This window comes from Papio anubis, unplaced genomic scaffold, assembly GCF_008728515.1.
Source record: "Papio anubis isolate 15944 unplaced genomic scaffold, Panubis1.0 scaffold20, whole genome shotgun sequence".
NCBI classification, from domain to species: Eukaryota; Metazoa; Chordata; class Mammalia; order Primates; family Cercopithecidae; genus Papio; species Papio anubis.
The window spans coordinates 741,957-765,005 of NW_022162022.1; the positions used below are offsets into that span (position 1 = coordinate 741,957).

General features: G+C 38.0%; 1 protein-coding gene across 5 annotated transcripts in view; it reads right to left on the reverse strand.

Moving 5' to 3' along the window:
- Positions 1-23,049, reverse strand: part of LOC116268499 (solute carrier family 12 member 1-like) — an 86,281-nt gene that overhangs the window by 22,627 nt on the left and 40,605 nt on the right. For all 5 annotated transcript variants that reach the window (XR_004181359.1, XM_031661600.1, XM_031661599.1 and 2 more), the window contains 3 exons: positions 15,283-15,423; positions 12,309-12,415; positions 7,348-7,430 (listed from right to left, as the gene is read on the reverse strand). Coding sequence is in view for 4 of the 5 variants with exons in the window: in XM_031661600.1 (XP_031517460.1) it covers positions 7,348-7,430; positions 12,309-12,415; positions 15,283-15,423 (331 nt within the window). In the remaining variant the exon portion in view is untranslated. The remainder of the gene's footprint in view (positions 1-7,347; positions 7,431-12,308; positions 12,416-15,282; positions 15,424-23,049) is intronic.

A 23,049-nucleotide genomic window follows, 5' to 3' on the forward strand; every position in this document is an offset into this window, starting at 1 on the left:
TGATCCCTATTTGCATAGTGATTTTCACAAGTTCTTATTCAAGTTAATTCTTAATTATTCACTTGGTAGGTGATCTAAGGCCTCCTTCTGTGCACTCCTTCCTTTTCGCATTTCAGCGCTAAACAGAAGTGATGTTTTGATTATCTGTTCTTTTGAATGATCTATCTGGTGTACTGCTTGCCTCTGTTTGCATGCAGGGAAATTAAGAGTAGACTTTGTCAAAACATTTTTGTCAACAGAAATACTGGCCAGATGACTTGCAAAGGCATACCATTAACCACAAGGGGAGCAAGCCAAGAGAGTATGAATGAATGGATATAAGTTGATTTCCACTAGCCTGACAATAAAAACTATTTATTCTATCATCACCACCATCACAACTACACTTTTAATTTTCAGAAATTACAAAGCCCTTTCTACATAGTGTCTCATTTGATACCAATACTGGGATGCACGCAGAGCTGGTAATATTCTCCCCATTTTACTGAAAAGAAACTTGGGCTCAGAAAGTTCAAGTGATTTGTTCAAGGTAGCACAGCTAGTGACCCAAGTCTTCTGCTCCCAATTGTAGTGTTTATCCCTCTTCTCCCTTCTCCTTCAGTGATATGCCTTGATCGCAATAGCTGCCTGTTGAAGGAATACCCAGTCTGCAAAACCATCCCCAAATTTCTCAATCAGAATCAATCTCCTCTACATTTCCGTAATACCTTGCTTAAACCTTTATTCCACTAACTACTGTAACTGTGTGACTCGGATGTCTATCTTATTCACAATGGACTCCAGACTCCTGGAGGGCAGAACTTATGCCCTATTTCATCACCAACATTTATTGAAAGTTTACCGTATGCCAAGTACAATGCCAAACACTTTGCAGCCATCCAATTCGTTAATCCAAAACAACAAATCTGTGGCATAGGTACTATAATTATTCCCATTGGAAAATGCAAAAAGTGAAACACAGAGAGGATGGGTAACTTGACCAGCATCACACAGACAAAAGATGTCAAAGTTGGGATCCAAACCCAGGTTTGTCTATTCCAAACCCTATGCTTGGACCTCATGTTATCCCTCCCATGTTCTTCATGGTGCCACCCGTGCCGCTATTACCTGGAGCCATGTTTGCACCAATAGGCACTCAAGAATTGTGTGTTGAAATAAATTAAAGAACAGATCAATGCTGTTCAATTCAGTTCAATAGTTTTGAAAGTACTGTCTTTATAAAAGAAGAAAAACAAGTGCAGAGTTGTGAAGAATGGGGGTGTGAGAAGTGTCTGTGTGTGTGTGTGTGTGGTAAGTACAAAAGACAATGTTTGAAAGAAGTGCAGTTAATACTGTATACAAAGTTATATAAAAAAGGGACAGATAGAGGACAGAAGGTGGGACCAGTGAGATAAGAGCCTGGGAGATGGAAGTGTGAGAGACAAGTGGGGAAGGAGAGGGGACTTTTCTCTGGAAAGGACCACCACCTGGAAATCCTGTAATGGTAACTACTGGGAACTTGAATACATTAGATAATTCTGTAGTATCTCATAGTTTATAAGGCCACATTGCTACTGAGAGATAGAGATAGAGATAGAGATAGAGAGATAGAGATAGAGATATAGAGAGCACGCCTGCCCTTCTCTCTTTCCAAGATGTTTATAATCTCAACCCGAAGTTACGATGGTGGAAGAAAAAGCTCAGACCTTTAGGTTCTCTCAGTTGAGAGTAGGTTTCTAATCCATGTTGTCATCCACATCCCAAACAGTTTTCATAGTAATAACTAAGAGTGACTCTTGAGCCATGCCGTCATGTAAATGCCAAAACTGCTTTGAATAGTAGTTACTGTATTTTCAAGTGCTTTATAAATTGATGATATGGTACCCAGTTGGAGTGACTATATTTTGAAACTCAATTTACTTGTCAAGATTGCTTCAAATGTTATGTCCCCAGTCTTTTTTTTTTTTTTTTTAAGATGTCTTTTAGAAATAGGCAGAGGTCTACAAGTTACAACCTGCTTTGAATCTTAAGGATTGAGAGTCGTCAATTATCTGACACCAGAAGGGAGATCAGGGAAACCCACTGGGGAATGGCATCCCCTCCCATTTTACAGCATCCTTTTTCTTTATTAATTATTAAGTTAAAATTCTTTCCTTGCTCAATAACTCAAAGCTGTAAATGCTCATAAGAATCAATGTGCTGTCCCCCAGGTGAAGTCTAGTTGAATAGAAGGCAGGAAGCAATCCTGCAGCGGTTGCCTTCTAATCAAGTAATTATTTACTACACTGCCATCTGTCTTTATTTTTCTAAGCCACTCGATCAGACATAGCAGTATCCCCGTGCTCTGAGATGGTCACAAATCATGCTGTACTTATGTGGAATACTTGACCACAATATATTGCAAATCATGTTCCATCACTTTATTTCTTACCAGTATAATTTGGACTCCTTGTTGTAGTTGGAAAACTTGCTAAATATCCCTGGGAGGTGAGCAGTATGAAATATCATGATTTTTTTTTTTGTGTGTGTTGTCAGGCAATAAATTAATTTATTAAGAGAAACTATCAGTCATCAGTATTAGATGAGTTGCTACAGTATACAAGTTACAATGTTATGAGCATCGATCTTATTTATATTAAAAGTTATTCTCTTCACATAAGCCTGTAATACAATATAAAAATAATTGTCATTAGCTGGTAAATTACCTATAAAGCTGATTTCTATTCACTGCTTTATTAACTACAGTATATGGGCACTCTGAATTGCTAATATTTCCTTTAAATTATAATCTGTGATGACACTGTGGTGCCTGTGTTGGAAAAGCTATGATGATAATCATTAACATAGTATAATGCAATACTTAAGATTTATCAGGCCCTTATTAGGCCCTGAATTACAGCATAATATAATGAAATGCAAGTTTATTTCTTCCAATTCAAAATCTAATAAGAGGTTTGTGTCATAAATTACATAAACCTCAAAACAATGCATGGAAATGTGGCGGAAAGTTAATTTCTATCATTATGTTGTTTTTCTGCTTGTTCTTCATGTACTTGTATAATATTGTTTTTCTTTGTTTACCCTAGATAGTTGGTACTTGTAATTATTTTATTAGCATCCAATTGTATTTTCCCTTTCTTGACTAAGAAGCAGAAATATTTCAAACATCAAAGTTTATTTAAATAGGATACAACCCTTGGGAAATTAAAAGGGGATGCAGTTCACTGCCAGGATTCTTTGAAAAATACAGCAAAACTTGGTTGCTGTATTGCTTTATAGAAGTAAATTGATGGTGCATCTTGGCAGATGGAACAATGAGGGGTGGGAGCAATGCTTTTCAGCTACATCACATCTTTCACCTTGCAGAGAGCAACATAACACACAAAGCAAATGTGTAATCTAAATACAAGTTATATTTTGCATTCTCATTTTTAGATGGAAAACATTATAGCACAAAAGCCAGGAAAAAAAATTAAAGTAAAACCTAGGAAGTTCGCAACAGAACAGTTCTGTTAATAGTCAGTTCTTGTAACTGCCCTCAAAGTTAGGTCTATCTTTCCACAGACAGGCAGCCCCCTTGTTGGGTGTCTTAAGGAACACATAGAAACAGCTCTGCCTCATTCCCAGAGCTCAGATTTCCCCATTGCCTCTCGTTATATGTCATCATCCTCTCTAGCTCTTCTTTTTCAAAGATGAAACAGGGGCTTCAAACAGATATAGGTTTGAATCCCAGCTCTACCAATGACTAGCCTTGTGAATCTTGGGTAAGCCCCCATTTTACCACCTGTAAAATGGGGACAATGATAATACTCTCCTCATAGGGTAGCTGGGATGATAAATGTTATATGTGAACATGAAGCATAATAGACGGTGCATATTAAGTGCTCAAATATTTTAACTATTGTTGCTACAAAGTATTAAGTTCTACTAGGAGGGAATATACATTAATAGTGAATGCCCAGTGAGTGGGAGTTAGTGTTTCTGATCTGGAGTTTAAAATATCCATAAAGAAGAAAAGCGGCATACAAAGGAAGGCTAAAGTCACCAAGAGATAACCTTTTGTGCTACAATTTTGCATAAGATGCACTCTCCTTGCAGTTTTATTTTTTAATGCTCTTCATTATCATAGAGTATACATAATCAGATAGTAGCTACCTTATAAAAACACTTGATCTCTAGTTTTTTTCTTCATCCTCCTCTTCTCCTACAACATACCAGAATGGTTGCATCAGAAAATTCACCTAATCCACTCATATTCTTTCCTGTTTTGATGGAGACAATCATGAACCAGCAAATAGAATACGAATCCATCAGGCAACAGCCCTTAAGAATTCTTTTTTCTTTCTGCTAAACCTACTGAGAATACCCTGGTACTGCTCCTGTGCCTTGGAGACTTCATGCTGCCGGAGAAAACTGGACAACCACAACTGGGTTTTCACTGTTGTACACTGATCAGTTCTTGGTGATCTTTTTCATTCTCTATCATGACTTTTTAAAATGCTTAACTAGTTTCTTCTCATTCTCAGTTAAACTATTCCTCTCTTGCTTTTAGAAGTAAACCATTGCTCCAGCTTAAAAGAAAGAATTGAGACTATTGTGCATCATCTTCTTTGATTTATCACTCCACTCTCACAAATCCACGTATCCCATCATCAATCCTCACCTCCTTTGCTCCAATTTTAGATGAAGTGTTTTTTGTTTTTTTTTTTCTGTTTCAGGCCAACTCTTCCATTCATGCCTTTCCCTCAATTTTCTGTTCCTCCTGGATCTTACTCCATGGGTCGCCCCTTTCTTTGCCTACATCTTCAATGTTTGCACTCTCTTATGCCATTTCCTCAGTCTGGAAATATGATTTGATCTCCCATTCAGAGGTCTATAGGTTCCCCACAGTAAGCCTGCTCAATCTCATTCCTCTTGTTACCATCCAAGCTTCTCAGAAGGGTTGGCTACATCCATATTCTCTGCTTGTTCATCTCATAGTCTCTTCTCAACCCACTGCAATCTCGATTCTGATAACCCTGCTTTACAGAAATTACTTTCACTAAGATTACCTGTGTCATGCCAATTCCATTTGGTTCATGATCTTACTGTACATTTCTGCTGCATTTGGCAATGTTGATTATTCTCATTTTGAGCACTGTACTCCCATGGTTTACCTGACCCCAGACTTCTGGTTTCTTCATCTTTCTGACCTCTCCTTCTTTTCTTTGGGGCCTTTTTCCTACTCTTTGGAGTCCTTGGCTACACACACTCTTTGAGTTCTATTTTCTAGGGTGATGGTTTCAATTCACATTAGCCATGATGTCTCCTGTATTAGTCCACCCAGGTTGCCATAACAAATGCCACAGACAGGGTGTCATAAACAATGTACATTTATTTCCTCACAATTCTGAAGGCCAGAAGTCCAAGATCAAGGCATCAGCAGGATCGATTTCATTCTGAGGCCTTGTTCCTTGGCTTGAAGACAGCTGCCTTCTCACCATGTCTTCACATGATTACCCTTCAGTCTGTATCCTAATCTCTTCTTATAAGGACACCAGTAATATTGGATTAGGGCCCACCCAAATAACCTAATTTTACCTTAATTACCTCTTTAAAGACCCTGTCTCCAAATACAGTCACATTCTGAGGTCCTGGGGGTTAGCACTTCAACATATGAATTTGGTGGGGGCGGAGAGACACAGTTCAGCCCATAACATCTCCTAAATCTGTATTTCCAGTTCAGATTTCTCTTTTACGATGAGGACTGTCTAACTGTCTGTTAGACATTTCCCGTAGGATTTCCCACATGAGATTGTTTGAAATTGAGCCAGGCATTTCCTCATTAAACCTGTACTTCCTCTTGCATTTCCCATTTCCATTGGCTCATCTAGTCAGCCAAGGAGTTTTTCTTTACTCCTCCCTTTCCCATATCCCACACATCCAATCAACTCCCAAACGCTGCTCTTCGTACCTGCAAAATACTTTTCAACTCTGTTCTTTTCTCTCCATCCCAACTGAGGCTGCCCTAGTTCAAGCTGTCTCCTTGTCTTATTTGATTATTGTAGAACTCTTTGATTTGTCTATTTCCATTCTAGTCCTGAGTCCATGCCCCGTATAACCAAAAGAGCATGAGATCTAAAACCCAAGTTTGACCACATTATTCCCTCACTTGAATCTCTCTGATGGTTCCTCATTATCTACAGAATGTGATCCATCTTTTTAATATGGCAAATGAGGCTTTTACAGTCTAGATCCTCCTTATAGTGGCAGCCTCATATTTTACTATTGTTGGCTTCCTACTTTTCACTTCAGTAACATGAATCTGCTTTTGGTTGTCTATATACTCCATTCCTCTCTATTCCCATGTCCTCACCTTTGCAAACACTTTCCTCTTTGTCAGGAATGCATTCTCCAAACTGTCTCTTTACTTTTCTCTCACTCAACTTTGTCTGGTTAACTCCTACTCATCCAGTAAATCTCAAATCAAAAGTAATTTTCTCCAGAACGCCTTTTTGGAGTGAGGTAGGTGCCCCTTCCTTCTTTCCCATAATTCCTTATTTATACTTATTATAATGCTAATAATTGATCTACTTCCCTTACTAGGCTGTGTGTCTCTTGAGGGCACAGACAGAATTTATTAATCTTAGTCTACCCAGCACCACTTGCACCTACACTATGCCTGGCACATAACAGGCACCAGAAAAGCATCATTTTTTTCTTAATGTTGTGTTGTAAGCGGACTCTGCTGTGAGGCTCAGCGGAAGAGATAAGTCATGAATTCATGTCTTGTGCTAATTTTTCAGTAAGTATATCAGTATGTTCTTTATTTCATACACAAGAGAGTATGTTTAAATTCTAAGACTAAGCAAGTATACCAAATTCTCTACAGGGAAAAAACAAAGAGTCACTCATCTGAATTAGTGTTTCTGCCTCTGACTTAGATTAGTGATTCACAGCATGATACATTCAGGCTCATTTCCATGTTAGCTACAAACCAGTTCATAGACTCTCAAAAGTAAAATACGTGTTTTTCTGGGGAAAGAATTAATCTTCATTTTCTGAAACATCTTGCAGAAATTAATTTGGCAGGTTATTTTACTGAAGTTGTTTATTTTCCTTGATGCTGGCTTTGTGGTTTTGTGATAAGAAAAATAATTGATGACCACCTTGAATTCCTCAATATTTGTGGTTAGCAGGGCAAAGGCTGCTTGTGTTAGCATTGGAGAAAATACTGGGGGAACTATATGCACTATGAGTTAGCACTAGAACGTAAGCTCCACCGTTAAGGAGTTTTGTCTATATTGTGTCCTGCTATATCCTAGAACAATGTCAGGCACAAAGTAGGTGCTCAATAAATACTTGTTGGTTGAATAAGAAAGTACATACCTTGCACCTGAAGAACCTGAGAGATGTCAAATCCTTGGCTGATTCTGACTATAACCACACCAATCTCAAAATCAAATGCATCACTGAAAGAGGAAGCAAAACAGTTAGTGTTTTAAATGGCTATTTTAATCCTCAAGCTTAGGACTAGTATTATACTTGCTTCCAGGATTTTGATATAATGAAACTATTAAAATCCACTTTAGAATATAGCCAAGAGCTGATGCATGTGTTTGTTTGTTTGTTCTTCCCTTATGCCTTTTTAAAGTATATTTTGGGTAGAGGTAACTAAATTATTCACTCTAGCCAATTTATTCAAATAATACTATACATCAGAATTTTGATTAAGAGCTTGTCGCATCTTTTAAAAATAATCGAATCTTTTATACAGCGAGCAAAACAATCACTGGCATATTTAGAACACAGAGTTTACAGACTGCAAAGACTCTTTGAAATGATTAGTCACCACCCCCAACATGGCTGCCTCCTAGAAGGACTCCTATAACATTTCTGATATCAAGTTCATGGTTAGAAATGTCTCCAGTTCCTCTATTTTCAGAATTGACTCTAAACTGGTCACTTGGAGCAATGCTTTTTCATGGCAACCCTACGTACTCGCTCTTGTGTTTTCTCTGTATGCAACCCAAAGGAATTCGATTACCTAGAAGAGAAATAAAGTCTGTCTTTCTTTTGTCTCTATTTGAAGAGATTAAAGTTTAAGACATAAATGTTTTCTCTGGTGCTAAACATGGAAGCAAGTCAATTAATACTTTGAGTCATTTAAATTTTTTTTCATTGGGAGGTCCTTTGTTTATACTTCTATGGATCTAAAACTTAATGACTTCTTGCCATTAGGTCATCCTACCCCAAAAACAATTGTCCCACCATATGCAAACAGTTTCCAATGGCCAAAGTCAACCTGAATTTTCATTTGGTATACATAAGTTTGGAGCAATATGAATATCCACTCAAAATCCAAACCATAAATAATCTTTTCTTAACAGAATAGGTCCATTCTGGCACAAGTTGTTACAAAGTAAATTCCTCGTAAACAAATCTTGTTTCTGATTGTCCTCAATTATAAAAAGTAGACAATGTGCTCCACAAAAAAAATTTGGATTCTGTGTTAGGTAGAATAATGCACCCTCAAAGTATCCTAATTCCTGGAACCTGTGAATGTATTTCCTTACATGGCAAAAGGGACTTGGCAGATGTGATTAGGTTAAGGACCTTGGGATGGGGGAGATTATCCTAGATCACCTGGATGGGACAAGAGTAATCACAAGGGTACTTAAAAGTGAAATTAGGAGGCATAAGAGGAGGTCATAGTAATGTGATGTGAGAGGAACTTGACCAGCCATTGCTGGCTTTGAAGATTGAGGAAGGCATTCCTGAGCCACACCCACATGAGGGAAGCTTCTGGAAGCTGGAAAAGGCAAGGTCAGAAATTTATCCTAGAGCCTCTGGAAGGGAATGCAGCCTGGCCCACACATGCCAGACTTCTAATCTACAGAACTGTAAAATAATCAAGTATTGTGTGTGGTCATTTTTTTTTTTTTTTTTTTTTTTTTTGACAGAGACTGGCTCTGTCACCCAGGCTGGAGTGCAGTGGTGTGATATTGGGTCACTGCTACCTCCATCTCTCAGGTTCAAACGATTCTGCCTCAACCTGCTGAGTAGCTGGAATTATAGGTGCACACCACCATGCCTGGCTAATTTTTGTATTTTTAGTAGAGGTTGGGTTTCATCATGTTGACCAGTTTGTCTCAAACTCGTGACCTCAAATGATCTGCCCACCTTGGCCTCCCAAAATGCTGGGATTATAGGCATGAGCCACTGTGCCCAGCCTAAAGTATTGTTTTAAGCCACTAAATTTGAGGTACTTTGTTATGGCAGCCATTTAAAACTAATACATACAAATTCTAATTAAAATTAAACCATACTTGGCTAGGTAAGATGGCTCACGTCTGTAATCTAAACACTCTGGGAGGCCAAGGCAGTGGCTCACCTGAGGTCAGGAGTTCAAGACTAACCTGGCCAACATGGTGAAACCCCAACTCTACCAAAAAATATAAAAATTAGCGGGGCATGGTGTTGTGCACCTGTAGTCCTGGTTACTTGGTTGGCTGAGACAAGAGAGTTGCTTGAACCCAGAAGCTGGAGGTTGCAGTGAGCACAATTGCGCCATTGCACTCCAGCCTGGGCAACAGAGCGAGACTCTCTCTTAAAAAACAAACAAACAAACAAAACACTAAACCATACTTAAGAATATTACAGACATTTAAAATATTTTATTCAAAGAAAAATGGTAAAATACTATAGTTTTATAATAATACCCCTGTGTTAACAATAATACTGTACTTTAAGTCATAAAGCCACAAAAATTGGAAAGGGAAATGTAATATGGACACATGATTGTCACTATTAGCCTCATTGCTGTGCTAGTAAAGTCATTTAACTTTACCAATCCAGTTAGGTTTTATACTAGTACAAATATGGGTCACCCTAATACTGAACTTTATTACCAAGGAGATCTATTATTAATATGCTGTAAAAGCCAGAGACCTCCTTGGTTCAGTATTACTGGGTTTGATTATTTTGCTCCCTTTGGATTTCTAGAATATTTGGGATGGTAGGGAGGTTGGAAGACAGTCTGAAGTAATTCTATATTAAATAATGGACTATTTCGTTGAAGATTTACACATTACTTCCTATTTGCTCTACCCCCGCCCAACCCACCCCATCCCTTTTGTTCCCCGAGGTAAACATGAAATTTTACTGAAGAATCTGGATAACAGAGGACAGATCTGATCAATTTCCAAGAATGTCTGGTCAGCAACTGACTGATTCTAAATATATCAAAATACTGTTTGCTGAGCCTGGTAAAATTCTTATCCCGATCACCTGGTTTAGCCTTAACTTACTGAACTTATAACACCAGCAGAAGCCAGATGACAGCACGTGGCACCCAGGCTTTATATGTTTGGGAAACACAATGCACTTAGTAGATAGGTTCCACACATTAGAAAGACTGTTGAGTGAATTTCTGTTTGTTCAGTAATTCCTGTACTTTTAGAAGATAAAAGTTATTTTCTTATGCTTCCTTTCAATAGAACTAAGAATGCTTTTGTTAATATGTTGCATAAATCTGCTCAATATAATGATAAATGTTATGATTATAATAACAAGGGGTAGAAGAAATAGCCTACTTTAAGAAGTGCTAAGCATATACTTGTTTTTGGCAGATAGGATGAACTTTGAAGTGCAGCTGTATCTCCCAGGGGATGTCATGTATCCTGTGGTCTGAAATCAAAGTGCAGCCAGATCCCAGACACAGGAAACCTTCCATTTCCAGAGATGTTGACACAAAAGATGGCTTTTGGGCATAGCTAACATTACCCCTCTGGAGTCTGATAGAGTATTTTCAAGCCTAGAAGAAATGCTCAACTTTCTTTTCTTTTCTTTTCTTTTTTTTTTTTTTTGAGATAGAGTTTTGCTCTTGTTGCCCAGGCTGGAGTGCAGTGGCGTAATCTCAGCTCACTGCAACCTCCATCTCCCAGGTTCAAGTAATTCTGCTGCCTCAGCCTCCCGAGTAGGCACCCACCACCATGCCCAGCTAATTTTTGTATTATTTTTGTATTTTTAGTAGAGACGGGGTTTCACCATGTTAGCCAGGCTGGTCTGGAACTCCTGACCTCAGGTGATCCATCCGTCTCGGCCTACCAAAATGCTGGGATTACGGGCGTGAGCCACCGTGCCTGGTCTGGTCGAAAGGCTCAACTTTCTACAGTGTTTCTCTCTGTATGTGTAGAATTTGTTTTCTCTTATTCAAAGGAAAAAAACTAAGCCAGGTAATACTTGGAGTATATATGTATACTCCAAATGTTACATATTATATACTCCAAGTATTATATGTATATATGTATACTCCAAGTATTATATATTATATACTCCAAAACTGTGAGTATATATACACACACACACACACATATACACACATATATATATTTATACATACATATACACACAATTGTGGAGTATATAATATATAATGTAATACTTGGAGTATATAATATATATAAAATACTTTGAAGTATGTAATATATATTATATATAGTATAAAATATATAATACTTGTTTTGGAGTATATAATATATAGAGAAAGCATAGCGTTATGGTCATGAGTTTCAGCTTTGCATTTGGATAGTCTTGGGTTGGAATTCCAGCTCTGTCACTAAATGCTGAGATTTTTCAGTATGCTACTTAATTTTTAATGTCTTTGTCTCCACTTGTAGAATCGGAAAAAAATAATAGTACTTTCTTCGAAATCTTTCTATGAGAATTAAATGAGATAATTCATGTTAGAGACATTAGCCTGCTGCCTGCTAGTCCTTTAAGATCTATCATTATCACCTGTATCCTAAGCCTCCTCAAATATTAAGCTATTAGAGGTTATGTACCACCAGAAACTCACATTCTGTGCACAAGCCATTGACGCTCCACCTGGTAACAGAAGCACGTGGCATATGGGAGCCTCTTAGCAGAGGAAGATATAGGGCTCTGGGATAGTGAACGAATTATCAGAGACTCAGAAGAAGACAATGACTGAATTGGAGACACCAGCCAACCCAAGATTCCAGGTGTTTTGAAAGAAAAATTTCTCTTTGCTTAGCTGTGCTTTGCTTTTAATCTTGTAAATAGATCTTAAGGTTGTAACTCTAAACATTTACTTTTTTCTCTGACACTGGTGTTTCTCTCACCCTGCCTCCTCTGACAGTCTGATTCCTTCAAACTCTATTATTGGTGGTGTTTTTTTCACCTTGGGAAAGAAGTCAGAGTACCAGGGGAATGTGCTCTTCTCAGGCAATTTAATCTGACACAACAGTGTTATGTGCAGTACAAGTTATGTACTGCCCTGGTTAGTGCTTTATAAACAAGAACACGTCTTGAAAGCCATCACTTACTGTATGATTCCCACGTAGTTCTCAATCTCTGTCAAGGGAGCTTTCCTCCAGTTTTTCTTATATCCAATCACCAGAGTGTTTGGTTTCATTCTTCCTAAGCCTGAGGCCTAAACAGAGGACATAAAAACATGGGCAATCCTTACCGTACTGGGAAACTACCAGCACAAATGAAAAATAATGTCTAAAGGAGCACTGAAGTAATGTTCTGAAGATTCTGAAGATTAGATTACATTTTAGTGCATGTCCTTCATGCCCGTACCCAAGCATAAAATAGAAAGATTAATTCTAAATCATCTCAGCTATAAATGGATTTTAGATGACAGAAATGTAGCTTTTCTAAATTAGGAGTCATTTGCATTTCTTCTGACACACTCATTAAAATGGTTCAATAATTTAAAATCAAGTGAGGGTCAGCTTAACTGTTGGTATGCATGTTGTAACTTAGTGGTTCAAAGCTCATTTCCACCTGTTATATCCATAATGTCATCAGCAATAAAATCCATGTTTGGAAAATTCTTATGTACAAGGATCACTGAAATCTCTACTTATGTTATTTATTGAAGAGTGACTGAATTATGTTTCCAAAACCTAATTCTTTTATATGACAGTATCATTAATAGCCATCTTCCATATCAGAAGTGTTGTTTCCCTTCATTAGACGACAGCATACAGCTTCTAGTTAATAAAATTTAATTTGACAATATTACTAAGCATCTATGAATTGCACAGTGCTACGTCAGTTTTGGTGGGAGAGTGGTGAAGCACATTCTTTGTCCTCATGGAACTAAACATGGTGAAGAAGACAATATTTACACAAATACTTCTAATATACATGCAAATGTAATAGAAACTCATATAGAAGAACAAAGGAAGGAAACTTGAATTACAGGTGAGGATTCATGGCCAGCTTCATAGGAGAGGTGGTATTTCGACTGAGTCTTGGGAGTTGGTGAGACATTGACAGGTAACGATGGGAGAGCAGCCAGGTGCGATGGCTCATGCCTATAATCCCAGCACTTTGGGAGGCTGAGGTGGGTGGATCACTTGAGCTCAGGAGTTTGAGACTTGCCTGGCTAATATGGTGAAAACCCATCTCAACTAAAAATACAAAAAATTAGCTGGGCATGGTGGTGTGCGCCTGTAATCCCAGCTGCTCTTGAGGCTGAAGCAGGAGAATCGTTTGAACCCGGGAGGCGAGGGTTCCAGTGAGCCAAGATCGTGCTACTGCACTCCAGCCTGGGCGACAGAGTGAAACCGCATCTCAAATAAAAAAAATAAGATGGGAGAGCAGTGGGAGTCATGGAAGGTAGTTCTGTGTCATGGGAAGAGTGAAAGAAATGCCAGAGCTGGACATTTTAGAGGAAACAATAGCAGGTGGAAGGAGATAGGCAATGAAGGAGGGCTCCTGAAATAAACTTTGCCTCCAAAACATTTGGTGCACTGTTCCTAGCCCAGCAGCTTCTTGGAGTCCTCATTTGGCCCTTGGCAAATGTGTGGCAGTAAGAAGTTATGGATGTAGTCTTTTCCACAGCTACACTCTGAGGATTTGATAATTTGTACCATAACTTCTTAGATGCAAAGATGGTTTTATTTGAGATGATATAACTGCAGTGCTTCCTTTAATGTCACTTTGTCTTGTCCTTTTGCCATGGCTCCCCTGTACTTCACTTTTTATGTGAAGAAATGCATGTGAATGTATGCATGTTCAAATTTGCTACCATTTCTTCTGGATTAATCTAAGAGTTCTTTTTCATACTTGTGTCTTTTCCTTCCCTGCTCTTATTTTATGTCCATATTCCCATTCCTAGTTGAAAATTTTGTTTTACCAATCTTCTATGATAATTTTATAATAAATGACTAATAGTGCCAATATATTTAACCAAAGAGCTATTGAAAACTAACTTGGTACTGAAAGAAAAATCAGCATCTTGCAGTAACACCTATTTCCATGGTTTAGCAAATTAATAACAGATGAAAAGGGGCTCATTGTGGGTAATAGGTTTTGCAGAAATGGTATCTCTGCATGTGCAGCTACCTCGCAAGTGTTATTAAGGGAAATTAGACACAGGATTGCATCAAATACTCTTAAGCTCCAAAACATTACCAATTAAGCTTAACCAATATTTTTTCTTTCCTGCCTGCATGCGCATCTGAGTTACCTGGATGCAGTTCTGACTTCTGACACTCTGAGATACGGTAACTCTGAAAGCCAAATGCACCATTTCATATATACATAATTAGGGTTTTTCAACCATACTAAACCCAAAATGCTCAGAAAGCCAAGCTCTACAATTTCTGAGGGTCTCTTGGATTGTTTGTTTTGAGGATTCTCCGTCACTCTAAATTGTGAAGATCAGAACTAGGGAAAGATTTTATGTACTTACTATAGCAGAGATAAAGGAAGGAAAAAGGAAAAAAATAAGGGAGAAAAGATGAGAGAACTGTGGGATTTAAGGTTGAGCTGTAGAGATTATTACATTTTATTCAGCGTTCTGGAAATAATTCAGGAGGATAGGGAGATTTTATGCCCAGATCACCATGCATTAATTTAGTTGGTCTAGCAGCTGCCCTAACACCATTTGCAAAAGAAAAAAGGAAAAGAATGCCTGACTTGAGCGTTGCTATATGCAGTATGAGATATAAAAATAGTTTGAAGTTTCAATAGGATCCTGAATGTCGTCAACCACCAGAACAAATTTGCATTTCAATAAGTACGGGGGCAGAATGTATGCTGGTGGCCAAAGGCAACCTCATTTTCCATTTCCAGTGTATCATTCATAGTTCATTGTAATAGAACTTCTCTGCTTTTGTTCTAGCTTTGCCTATACCCAGGAATTCAAAATAATTCCTTAACCATCTGCACCGATCTCTGATGCTGGGCTGCCTAACTACAGCCATTCACTCTGGGAGCCTCATTAACATGGAGCACTCATTGTTCTTTGCCTCTGTGCTCATTCCCTGAATGCAGCCTTACCTGAAGGAGACTTCGGACACCATCCCTGAAACAGTCTGCCGCCACTGCAGCGTAAAAAGCCTTGATTTTGTTCTTTATAAGCCAGGCCTGTTTTTTCGCCATGCCACCGTTCATCTCCTTAACACACAGTTTGCGCGGTCCCTGTGCGACACAATGAAATATTGGTTAGAACCCTGCTATTATACATCACATTGCTGTTGTTTTCTAAAGGACAAAAATAGCCAGCAATGCCCCATGGAGTTAGGAAGTGGGAAAGAGGGACAAACACCTCACTGAGCAGCGTTCCGCAGATTCAGCCTTTTGGAGAGGACCTGTGCTATTCACATCATTCATTTTCTACCCAAAACATCCAGACTGATTAACATCTGCTTAATGAACTGCCTGACACTGAATGAAAGGAAGAGCTGAAGGCGTCATGACACATGAGGAGAATACTGAAAATGTGATTGAAGAGGCTCAGGATAAATACACAATCAACCTTTGACCCGTTAGCGAGAGCCACTTTCAGGAACACCAAAGAAACCTCAGCTGGAGCCTAATGTCAAGAAATGGACAGAGCTCCATGGGAGGTAGAACATGGTGAGCTGCAAATCCTGCCATGAACTGCACATCTTGACAATTCTATTTGGCTGATGCATTGCTTTTTCATGTGGCAAAAATACTCTTATACCACTTTTCCCTGTGTAATGTTGCCACACTTCCATTCAAATACATTAACATTTCCTTGTCATTCAGTGAATTTGGGGGGAACGAAAGTTTACATACCTATGACCTAAGGAGAGTGGAAGAGATTAAGAGGGAAGAAGACAGGTGTTAGGATGGTTGATAGGGCATTTTATAATTTCAAGATTTAGTTTTGGAAACCCATTTTTAATGAAAAATTCTGGCCGGGCGCGGTGGCTCAAGCCTGTAATCCCAGCACTTTGGGAGGCCGAGGCGGGTGGATCACAAGGTCAGGAGATCGAGACTATCCTGGCTAACATGGTGAAACCCCGTCTCTACTAAAAATACAAAAAACTAGCCGGGCGCGGTAGCGGGCGCCTTTAGTCCCAGCTACTTGGGAGGCTGAGGCGGGAGAATGGCGTGAACCCGGGGGGCGGAGCTTGCAGTGAGCCGAGATCGCGCCACTGCACTCTAGCCTGGGAGACACAGTGAGACTCCGTCTCAAAAAAAAAAATAAATAAATAAAAATAAATAATGAAAAATTCTGTTTTTATTTCTTTTTCCTTAAATATTCAAGCTGGTTTTTTTCTTCTCATGCTGTAATTCAATCCAAAAGGTATTTCTGATTATCTGCCATATGTCTGACAGGGTACAAACCCATTCTCCCAGAAATTCTTTTAATTTATAGAGAGATTTGTATTTTGTTGAGATGGCTTGGATTTTACATGAATCACTTGGGATCTTGATAAATGCAGCCTTATAGGTATTGAAGCAGGGCTCAGGATTTTGTATTTCTAACAAACTCCTAGAGGCAACAGATGCTGCTGCTCCTTAGACCACACTTGGAGTCATGGTCTTAAAGGGTCTTAGATTGGAGAGAAAGGACATTGGGATGCAAGAAAAAAAAAAAAAAAAAAAAAAAAAAAGCCCAGGCTTTGCGGTCAGACAAAACTGGTCTCAGATCTAAGCCTGAGGAGGTAATTTCTTATCTCTGAGCTTTTATATCTTATTCTGAAACTGAGGATAAACTCTGGTTCCTGCAAGGTTGCTTTAAGTAGTAATAATATAGTACCTAGTGCAATGTCATCAAAGCCCCAGACCTGATTTTACCACTGTGCTTGCAGGAACACTGAACTGTGAGTCAGAATGTTGGGATGAGATCTGGCACTGACTGGCTGACACCCTGGGTCTGCCATTTGTCCTCTCTCGATGTATGTTCTACATTGATAAAACTCAGGCAATTGCCTAGGTCATCACTGCCCAATATGATAGCCTGTATGTCCATGCTGCTATTAAGCATTTGAAATGTGGCTGGTTCAAATTGAGATATGCTGGAAGCACAAATTACACACTGGATTTCAAAGTCTTAGTACAAAAAAGAATGTAAAATATCTCATTAATGTTTCTGTAATGATTCCATATTGAAATTATAATATTTTGCTCACATTGGGTTAAATACAATATTATTAAGAATAACTTTACCTATTTCTTTTTTCCTTTTTAATTGGCTACTAGAAAATTTTAAATTACATATATGGCACATAATATGTTTCTATTACACAGCATTCAATCTCTGGGGTCCCTTCCATTTTAATATTCTATTTAAATTGGATCAGACTCTTTATATTCTTATTTTTTCCAGCATATTTCCTAGAACCTGCCAACTTTTCAAAACAGTTTGACTGACTTCCTATTAAAGGAAAATTTAAAAACAAGAAACTTCCATGAAGATAGAAAAGGTAGAGAGATTGGGAGGGTAGTTACTAAATTAGATGACCTAGTCTAAGGAAAGATAAGCCATTATGGATCAATTTAGCTCAGGTTTCCAGATTGTCAATGCCTTTTGAATCACTAGTCCTTCTTTGAGCATTCTAAACTTCTTCAACTGCAAGAAAAAGAAAGAATATTTTATTCAAGGAAGTTCAGTGGTAACAACAGCCATTAGATAGAAGAATAACAGAAAAGACTTTGAACCATCAGTGTAGTGAGTTGTACCACAGTGACTGTGAACCCCTGGGGAGAATGGCATTTATTTAAATAAATACAGTCTAAAGTATGTCTGTTAGTATTATAAAAATCTAGATTAAACATTAATTGTGACAGAGAGATTTACTTTAATGCCTAAACTTGCCATATTGAGAAGTCATAAAAATGTTTCATGCAGAATCTCTCTTTGCTAAAAACGATTATAACATCATTGTAGCACACTTATTAATGCAAAGCAAGGAAGGCTGCAATACAAATGTAGTAAGAATAAAGCAAACTAACAAAGAGAAAAGACATACTGGAATACAATTATTCAACATTCAAATATGTCATAGTTACAAAAATGAATTTTATTACCCCATTATAACATTATAGAGATTAGCTTCAGTTGGGATCCAAAATATGAGTACATAAATTAATTCAGGATTCAAACAAAGAAGCTTTAAAAATCTTGTATATATTATAACTTTGATATTAATTGAGAAAGGGGTAAAGCATTTCTAATTATGTAGTGTGGAGAAGTTGATGTGATGTTACTTTAAATAAGTGACTATCATGAAAAAGAGTTTGTAAAGGGGTTCCAACCCCATTTGGATCAAACAGAGGAATTTGCCAAGTGCAATATTCCTCCCAACTTTTTTTTTTTTTTTTTTTTTTTTTAACACTGAAAGTCTTATTAGTCTGTTTTTGTTTTCATGGCTGCTTTGGTTGGAACTGTGGGAAAGAAAATTTTTCCCTTTCTGATTTGATTCATGTTATTTTACCATACATGCTAGTGCCAATTCATAGGTCATTTCATTCTTTCAATATTTGGTCACGTCACTATTTTATTAACATCATAACAGAGGCTCACTGATAAAAAAAGAATAAGATACATCTAGAAAGAATATATTTTTTCTTTGGTGGATGTGAAATTTGAGATTAAGAGGAGGTTGAAGATAGACGAAAAAATGAGAATTTTAGTTTTCCCTGGGTTATATGGGCTTGAACTGCCTTCCTTATGCCGCAGAGTTAAGAGGTGGGTGTCTTCTGTGAGATTTACTGAGAACTCCTCAAACAGAGAATTCAAAGAGAGCTTTAGGTTTTCTTAAGATATTTTATAATTTTTTAGAAAAAAAAGAGAAAAACAGGGTAAAAGTCTAAGAGAGATGCTACATGAGAAAGCCGCTCAAAGGCCATCCCTTTCCTCCTTTACAGGAGAGGACAATCGAGTTTAAAGTAACATTAATGAGTAAGAAAAACATGAATGAAAATAGATTTACATTTCGGTATCCATGTGTGAAATGATGAGAAGAATACCCATAAAATTCAGATAACATTGCCCCTGGGGACAGAGAGAGCCAGGGGCCTGCAGCGGTATTAAAAGGGGCTTTAACTTGATCTGTAATGGCTTATTTCATTTAAAAAGTGAGTGGAAGGCTGAGTGCAGTGGCTCATACCTATAATGGACTTTGGGAGGTCGAGGAGGGTAAATCGCTTGAGCCCTGGAGTTGGAGACCAGCCTGGGCAACATGGTAAAACCCTTTCTCTACAAAAAATACAAAAATTAGCTGGGTGTGGTGGCACATGCCTATAGTCCCAGATACTGGGAAGGCTGAGGTGGGAGGATTGCTTGAACCTGGGCACTCAAGGCTGCAGTGAGCTATGATTGCGCCATTGTACTCCAGCCTAAGTGACAGAGGGAGACTGTGTCTCAAATAAATAAATAAATAAATAAATAAATAAATAAAATAAAGTGAGTGGAAGCATCTATAACCATTTTTGTTTCTTTTTTCTTTTTTAGGCAGGGACTCACTGCATCCGGCTCAGAATGTTAACAATCATGAATTAGGAAAGGCAGAATATAAATTGAAGGTCTCCTTTAATTTTATATAGTGAGCCATATGAAACTGCCAGTGCCCAATGATTTTGATCTATAAAAATGCAAATTTTATATGATCCAACCTAGTTATTTTTTTAGTGTTTCAAAATTAAAAAACAGAATCAACCTTTAAAAAAAAATCTTATTTCTTCAGCCACCAGCACAACACAATGTACTTGATAAAAGATGCCACTGTAGACCTGAGAGCCTTTTGCGAGGTAAGACAAGCAAAATTGAGAAAAGAGATAAGCGGTGTGTTTTTGGACAATAATGACTTTATCTGATATGTGTTCCAAATCCCAGATTAATGGAATTGACTTTCAATTCAATTAACTTTTGATCCTTAAACATATATCTGTTTTTTAATTTGTTTTAATTACAAATTCCTATTTTTAAATGTAAAATTGAGAAGTATATGAATAAGGAACTGCTGCAGTATGATGCCTTTGCACCTGGGAAAGGTAAGTGTCAACTGATCCCGTAAGACTTCTAGAACTGAACTTGGTGTGCCCAGAGAATTACAGGTACATAAATTCAAATTAAGTTATCTGGGATGATTGGTTTGGATATCTTTGCATCTACTATGAATGACACAAGTGAGGAAACTCATTGACAAAGGCAGTGCTTATTTGTGTCAGGATACATAGGGTAGAACTGGTGGAGGATGCAACTTGCAACTTTTAACTAATAACTTACCTTTTGCTGAACCTGTTGGACTTGGCTATGCTTAGAAATATGAGGGGGATACTACAAGGTGGAGTTTTTCTCCCTCTGTCTTCCTATGGTGATAGGAATGATAGGTACAAAAGAACAAAATGACTCACATGTTTAATACAAAGCCTACTGGGACAGAAGTATGTCACTTATTTATTTTATGTTAGTTCAGAAGAGAAGACTAGTCAGTATTTTTTAAATTACCAAGCTGGATTCTTTAAAATGCATCCCCAAATTTACCTTGATGAAGAGTTGCTCACTTGACATCTTTAAGTTGAATAGTAAAAAAGCAAGAGAGGGGAAGAGGCCTGCAGGAGACTGTAAGAGTTAGCTGGATAGTTGAAAGGCCACAGTGGGTGCTTGGGGTCCAGCAGAGTACAGATCTCTTAATTTCAAATATAAAAATGCTACGGTTGTGGGAAATGACAGCTGTGGCCACATGTTTTCCCGCTACCCACCCACATCAAAATGCCAATGAGTTCTAAATCTTGCTCCTTTCTGGTAATGTAACAGTACTTAAAGCAAGTACTTCAGTAGCTGCAGGCCACCAGAAGGATGGAGTCCAGAGCCTGCTGTCCTGTGACTAGTGGGTGGAAGCACATATCTCACCGTTCCATCATGATCAAAGTGCTGCACACTTAAAAAGTTCAAAATCCAGTGTCTGGACCTGGTTTTTCTAAGAGGGCATGCTTTAGGTTTTTATTGAAGATAATATATTTCTGGAATAAAAATGGCAACTATAACATACCAAAAATAATGATATTGACAATAACAATATCACAATAACAATGAAAGTTAATTGAGTATTTACTCTTTGAGAGACACTGGACTCAGCATTAGAAAGCTTATCTTCTATAATTCAAATAGCAACTCTATAACATAGGTGCTATTTTTATTATTTTCAATTTACAACTGAGAAAAGTAAGGCACAGAGAGATGAAATTATGTGCCTAAGGGACTCACGACTAATAGGTGGCAAAATAATGATTTGAAACTTGACTGTTATTCTCAAAAGCCCATGAGCACCAGCTTCCTAGACCTAGAAACTAAATTGTCATTCTCTTATTATCATTGCTGTTTAACATTTTCCACAAGGTTGGCCTAACCATCAACCATTGTGCTTTTGGAAAAAAAAATTCTAGTGGCATTCTTACTCCCCTTACATCCCCTTCCATCTGTTTCTTTGCAAAGATGATTGACGACTGAGCCTGGAGTCTAAAAATGCTGTCAACATCTGTAGCCCCAGGAGCTCATACAAAGTAACTAACTGGAAAGTCATTAACTGATGCAGTAACTATTTTCTGTCCCGAGGAGAACCTTGGCACCTGAGAGCAAGACTCTTGGGCCCTACGTGGAGAGACCAGTATAGTAATGTATAATGCAGCCCAACATATGTGTCAAACAAACAGGGCCATTGGGGGCACAGACTAAGGTGCCTACTTCAAATGAAATGATATTCCAGCACTATCCTCCTGTATTATAGTTAAAGCAGCAAAGGGTTAATTAAAAGCAATCTCTCTTGTTTCTTAGGAGACCCTTTCTCCTTTGCCAGTAGATGACTGTTTATACTTCCAGTTTATTTCTTCAGTCCTAAAGATATTTTATTGCCTGCTAAACTAAGTTTTCTCTAAATTGCTGGAGAAGAAAAACACCCCAAACTGCTTATTTCATCAAAACTGCTCCTATATTACATTGTCCAAAATGAAATCCACCAATCCAGGGCACCAAAGTTGATAATGTGAGAGAGAGGTGCTTGATAAGATTTTTAAAAATTCTCTGGAGTCACAGTTGGTCATTACTTAACCTGTCAATCTCACAAGTACTCAGTAGGAGTCTCTCCATCTCCTACCAGATAATTGCATTAAGTTATATTGTTTGAATTACTGTCATATAAGCACTGAGAGGAAAGAGAATATGAACAACTGCTTCATAGAGCATTTAGAATATTGCCAAGTGTAAAGAGATGCTTAAGTGCTGATCACAATGACATATGGTAAATTAGCCCCCAGCATCATGGCAGAGTTGACTGGCTTGAAAGTCACCTGACTTCCTGACAGCCCCATTCCTTGGCAGGTATTGGAGATTTAAGTAGTGGTGCTGGATTCTAATAGTACTCCCAAGGATGCAAGTGTGCTAAGGCTTTCTCCTCAAGGTGTGACACTTAGCACACTTGTGTGACCCGGACTGATATCTTGGCTCTACCACTTTCTTGTTGTGTGATCCAGTGCAATAACTTAATTTTCCTGAATCTCACTTTCCCAATCAGTAAAATGGGAACAGGGTACTTTTCTGTCCTGCTTCACTAGGCTATTGTGGGGCTCCAATAAGAAAAACTGTAGAAAAATGCTTTGAAGAAAAATGGTTTGAAGAATAGGCAAGTACTTAAGTACTATAAAAATACATTGTTAGCTGAGAATTTTGAGTGGTGTGTGTGTGGGGGGGGGAATACAAGTAGAGGTGGGCTAGTATGGAAGACTTAGACTTTATCATTATTATTATTATTATTATTATTATTAAGATGATGATGATGGAGTCTTGCTCTG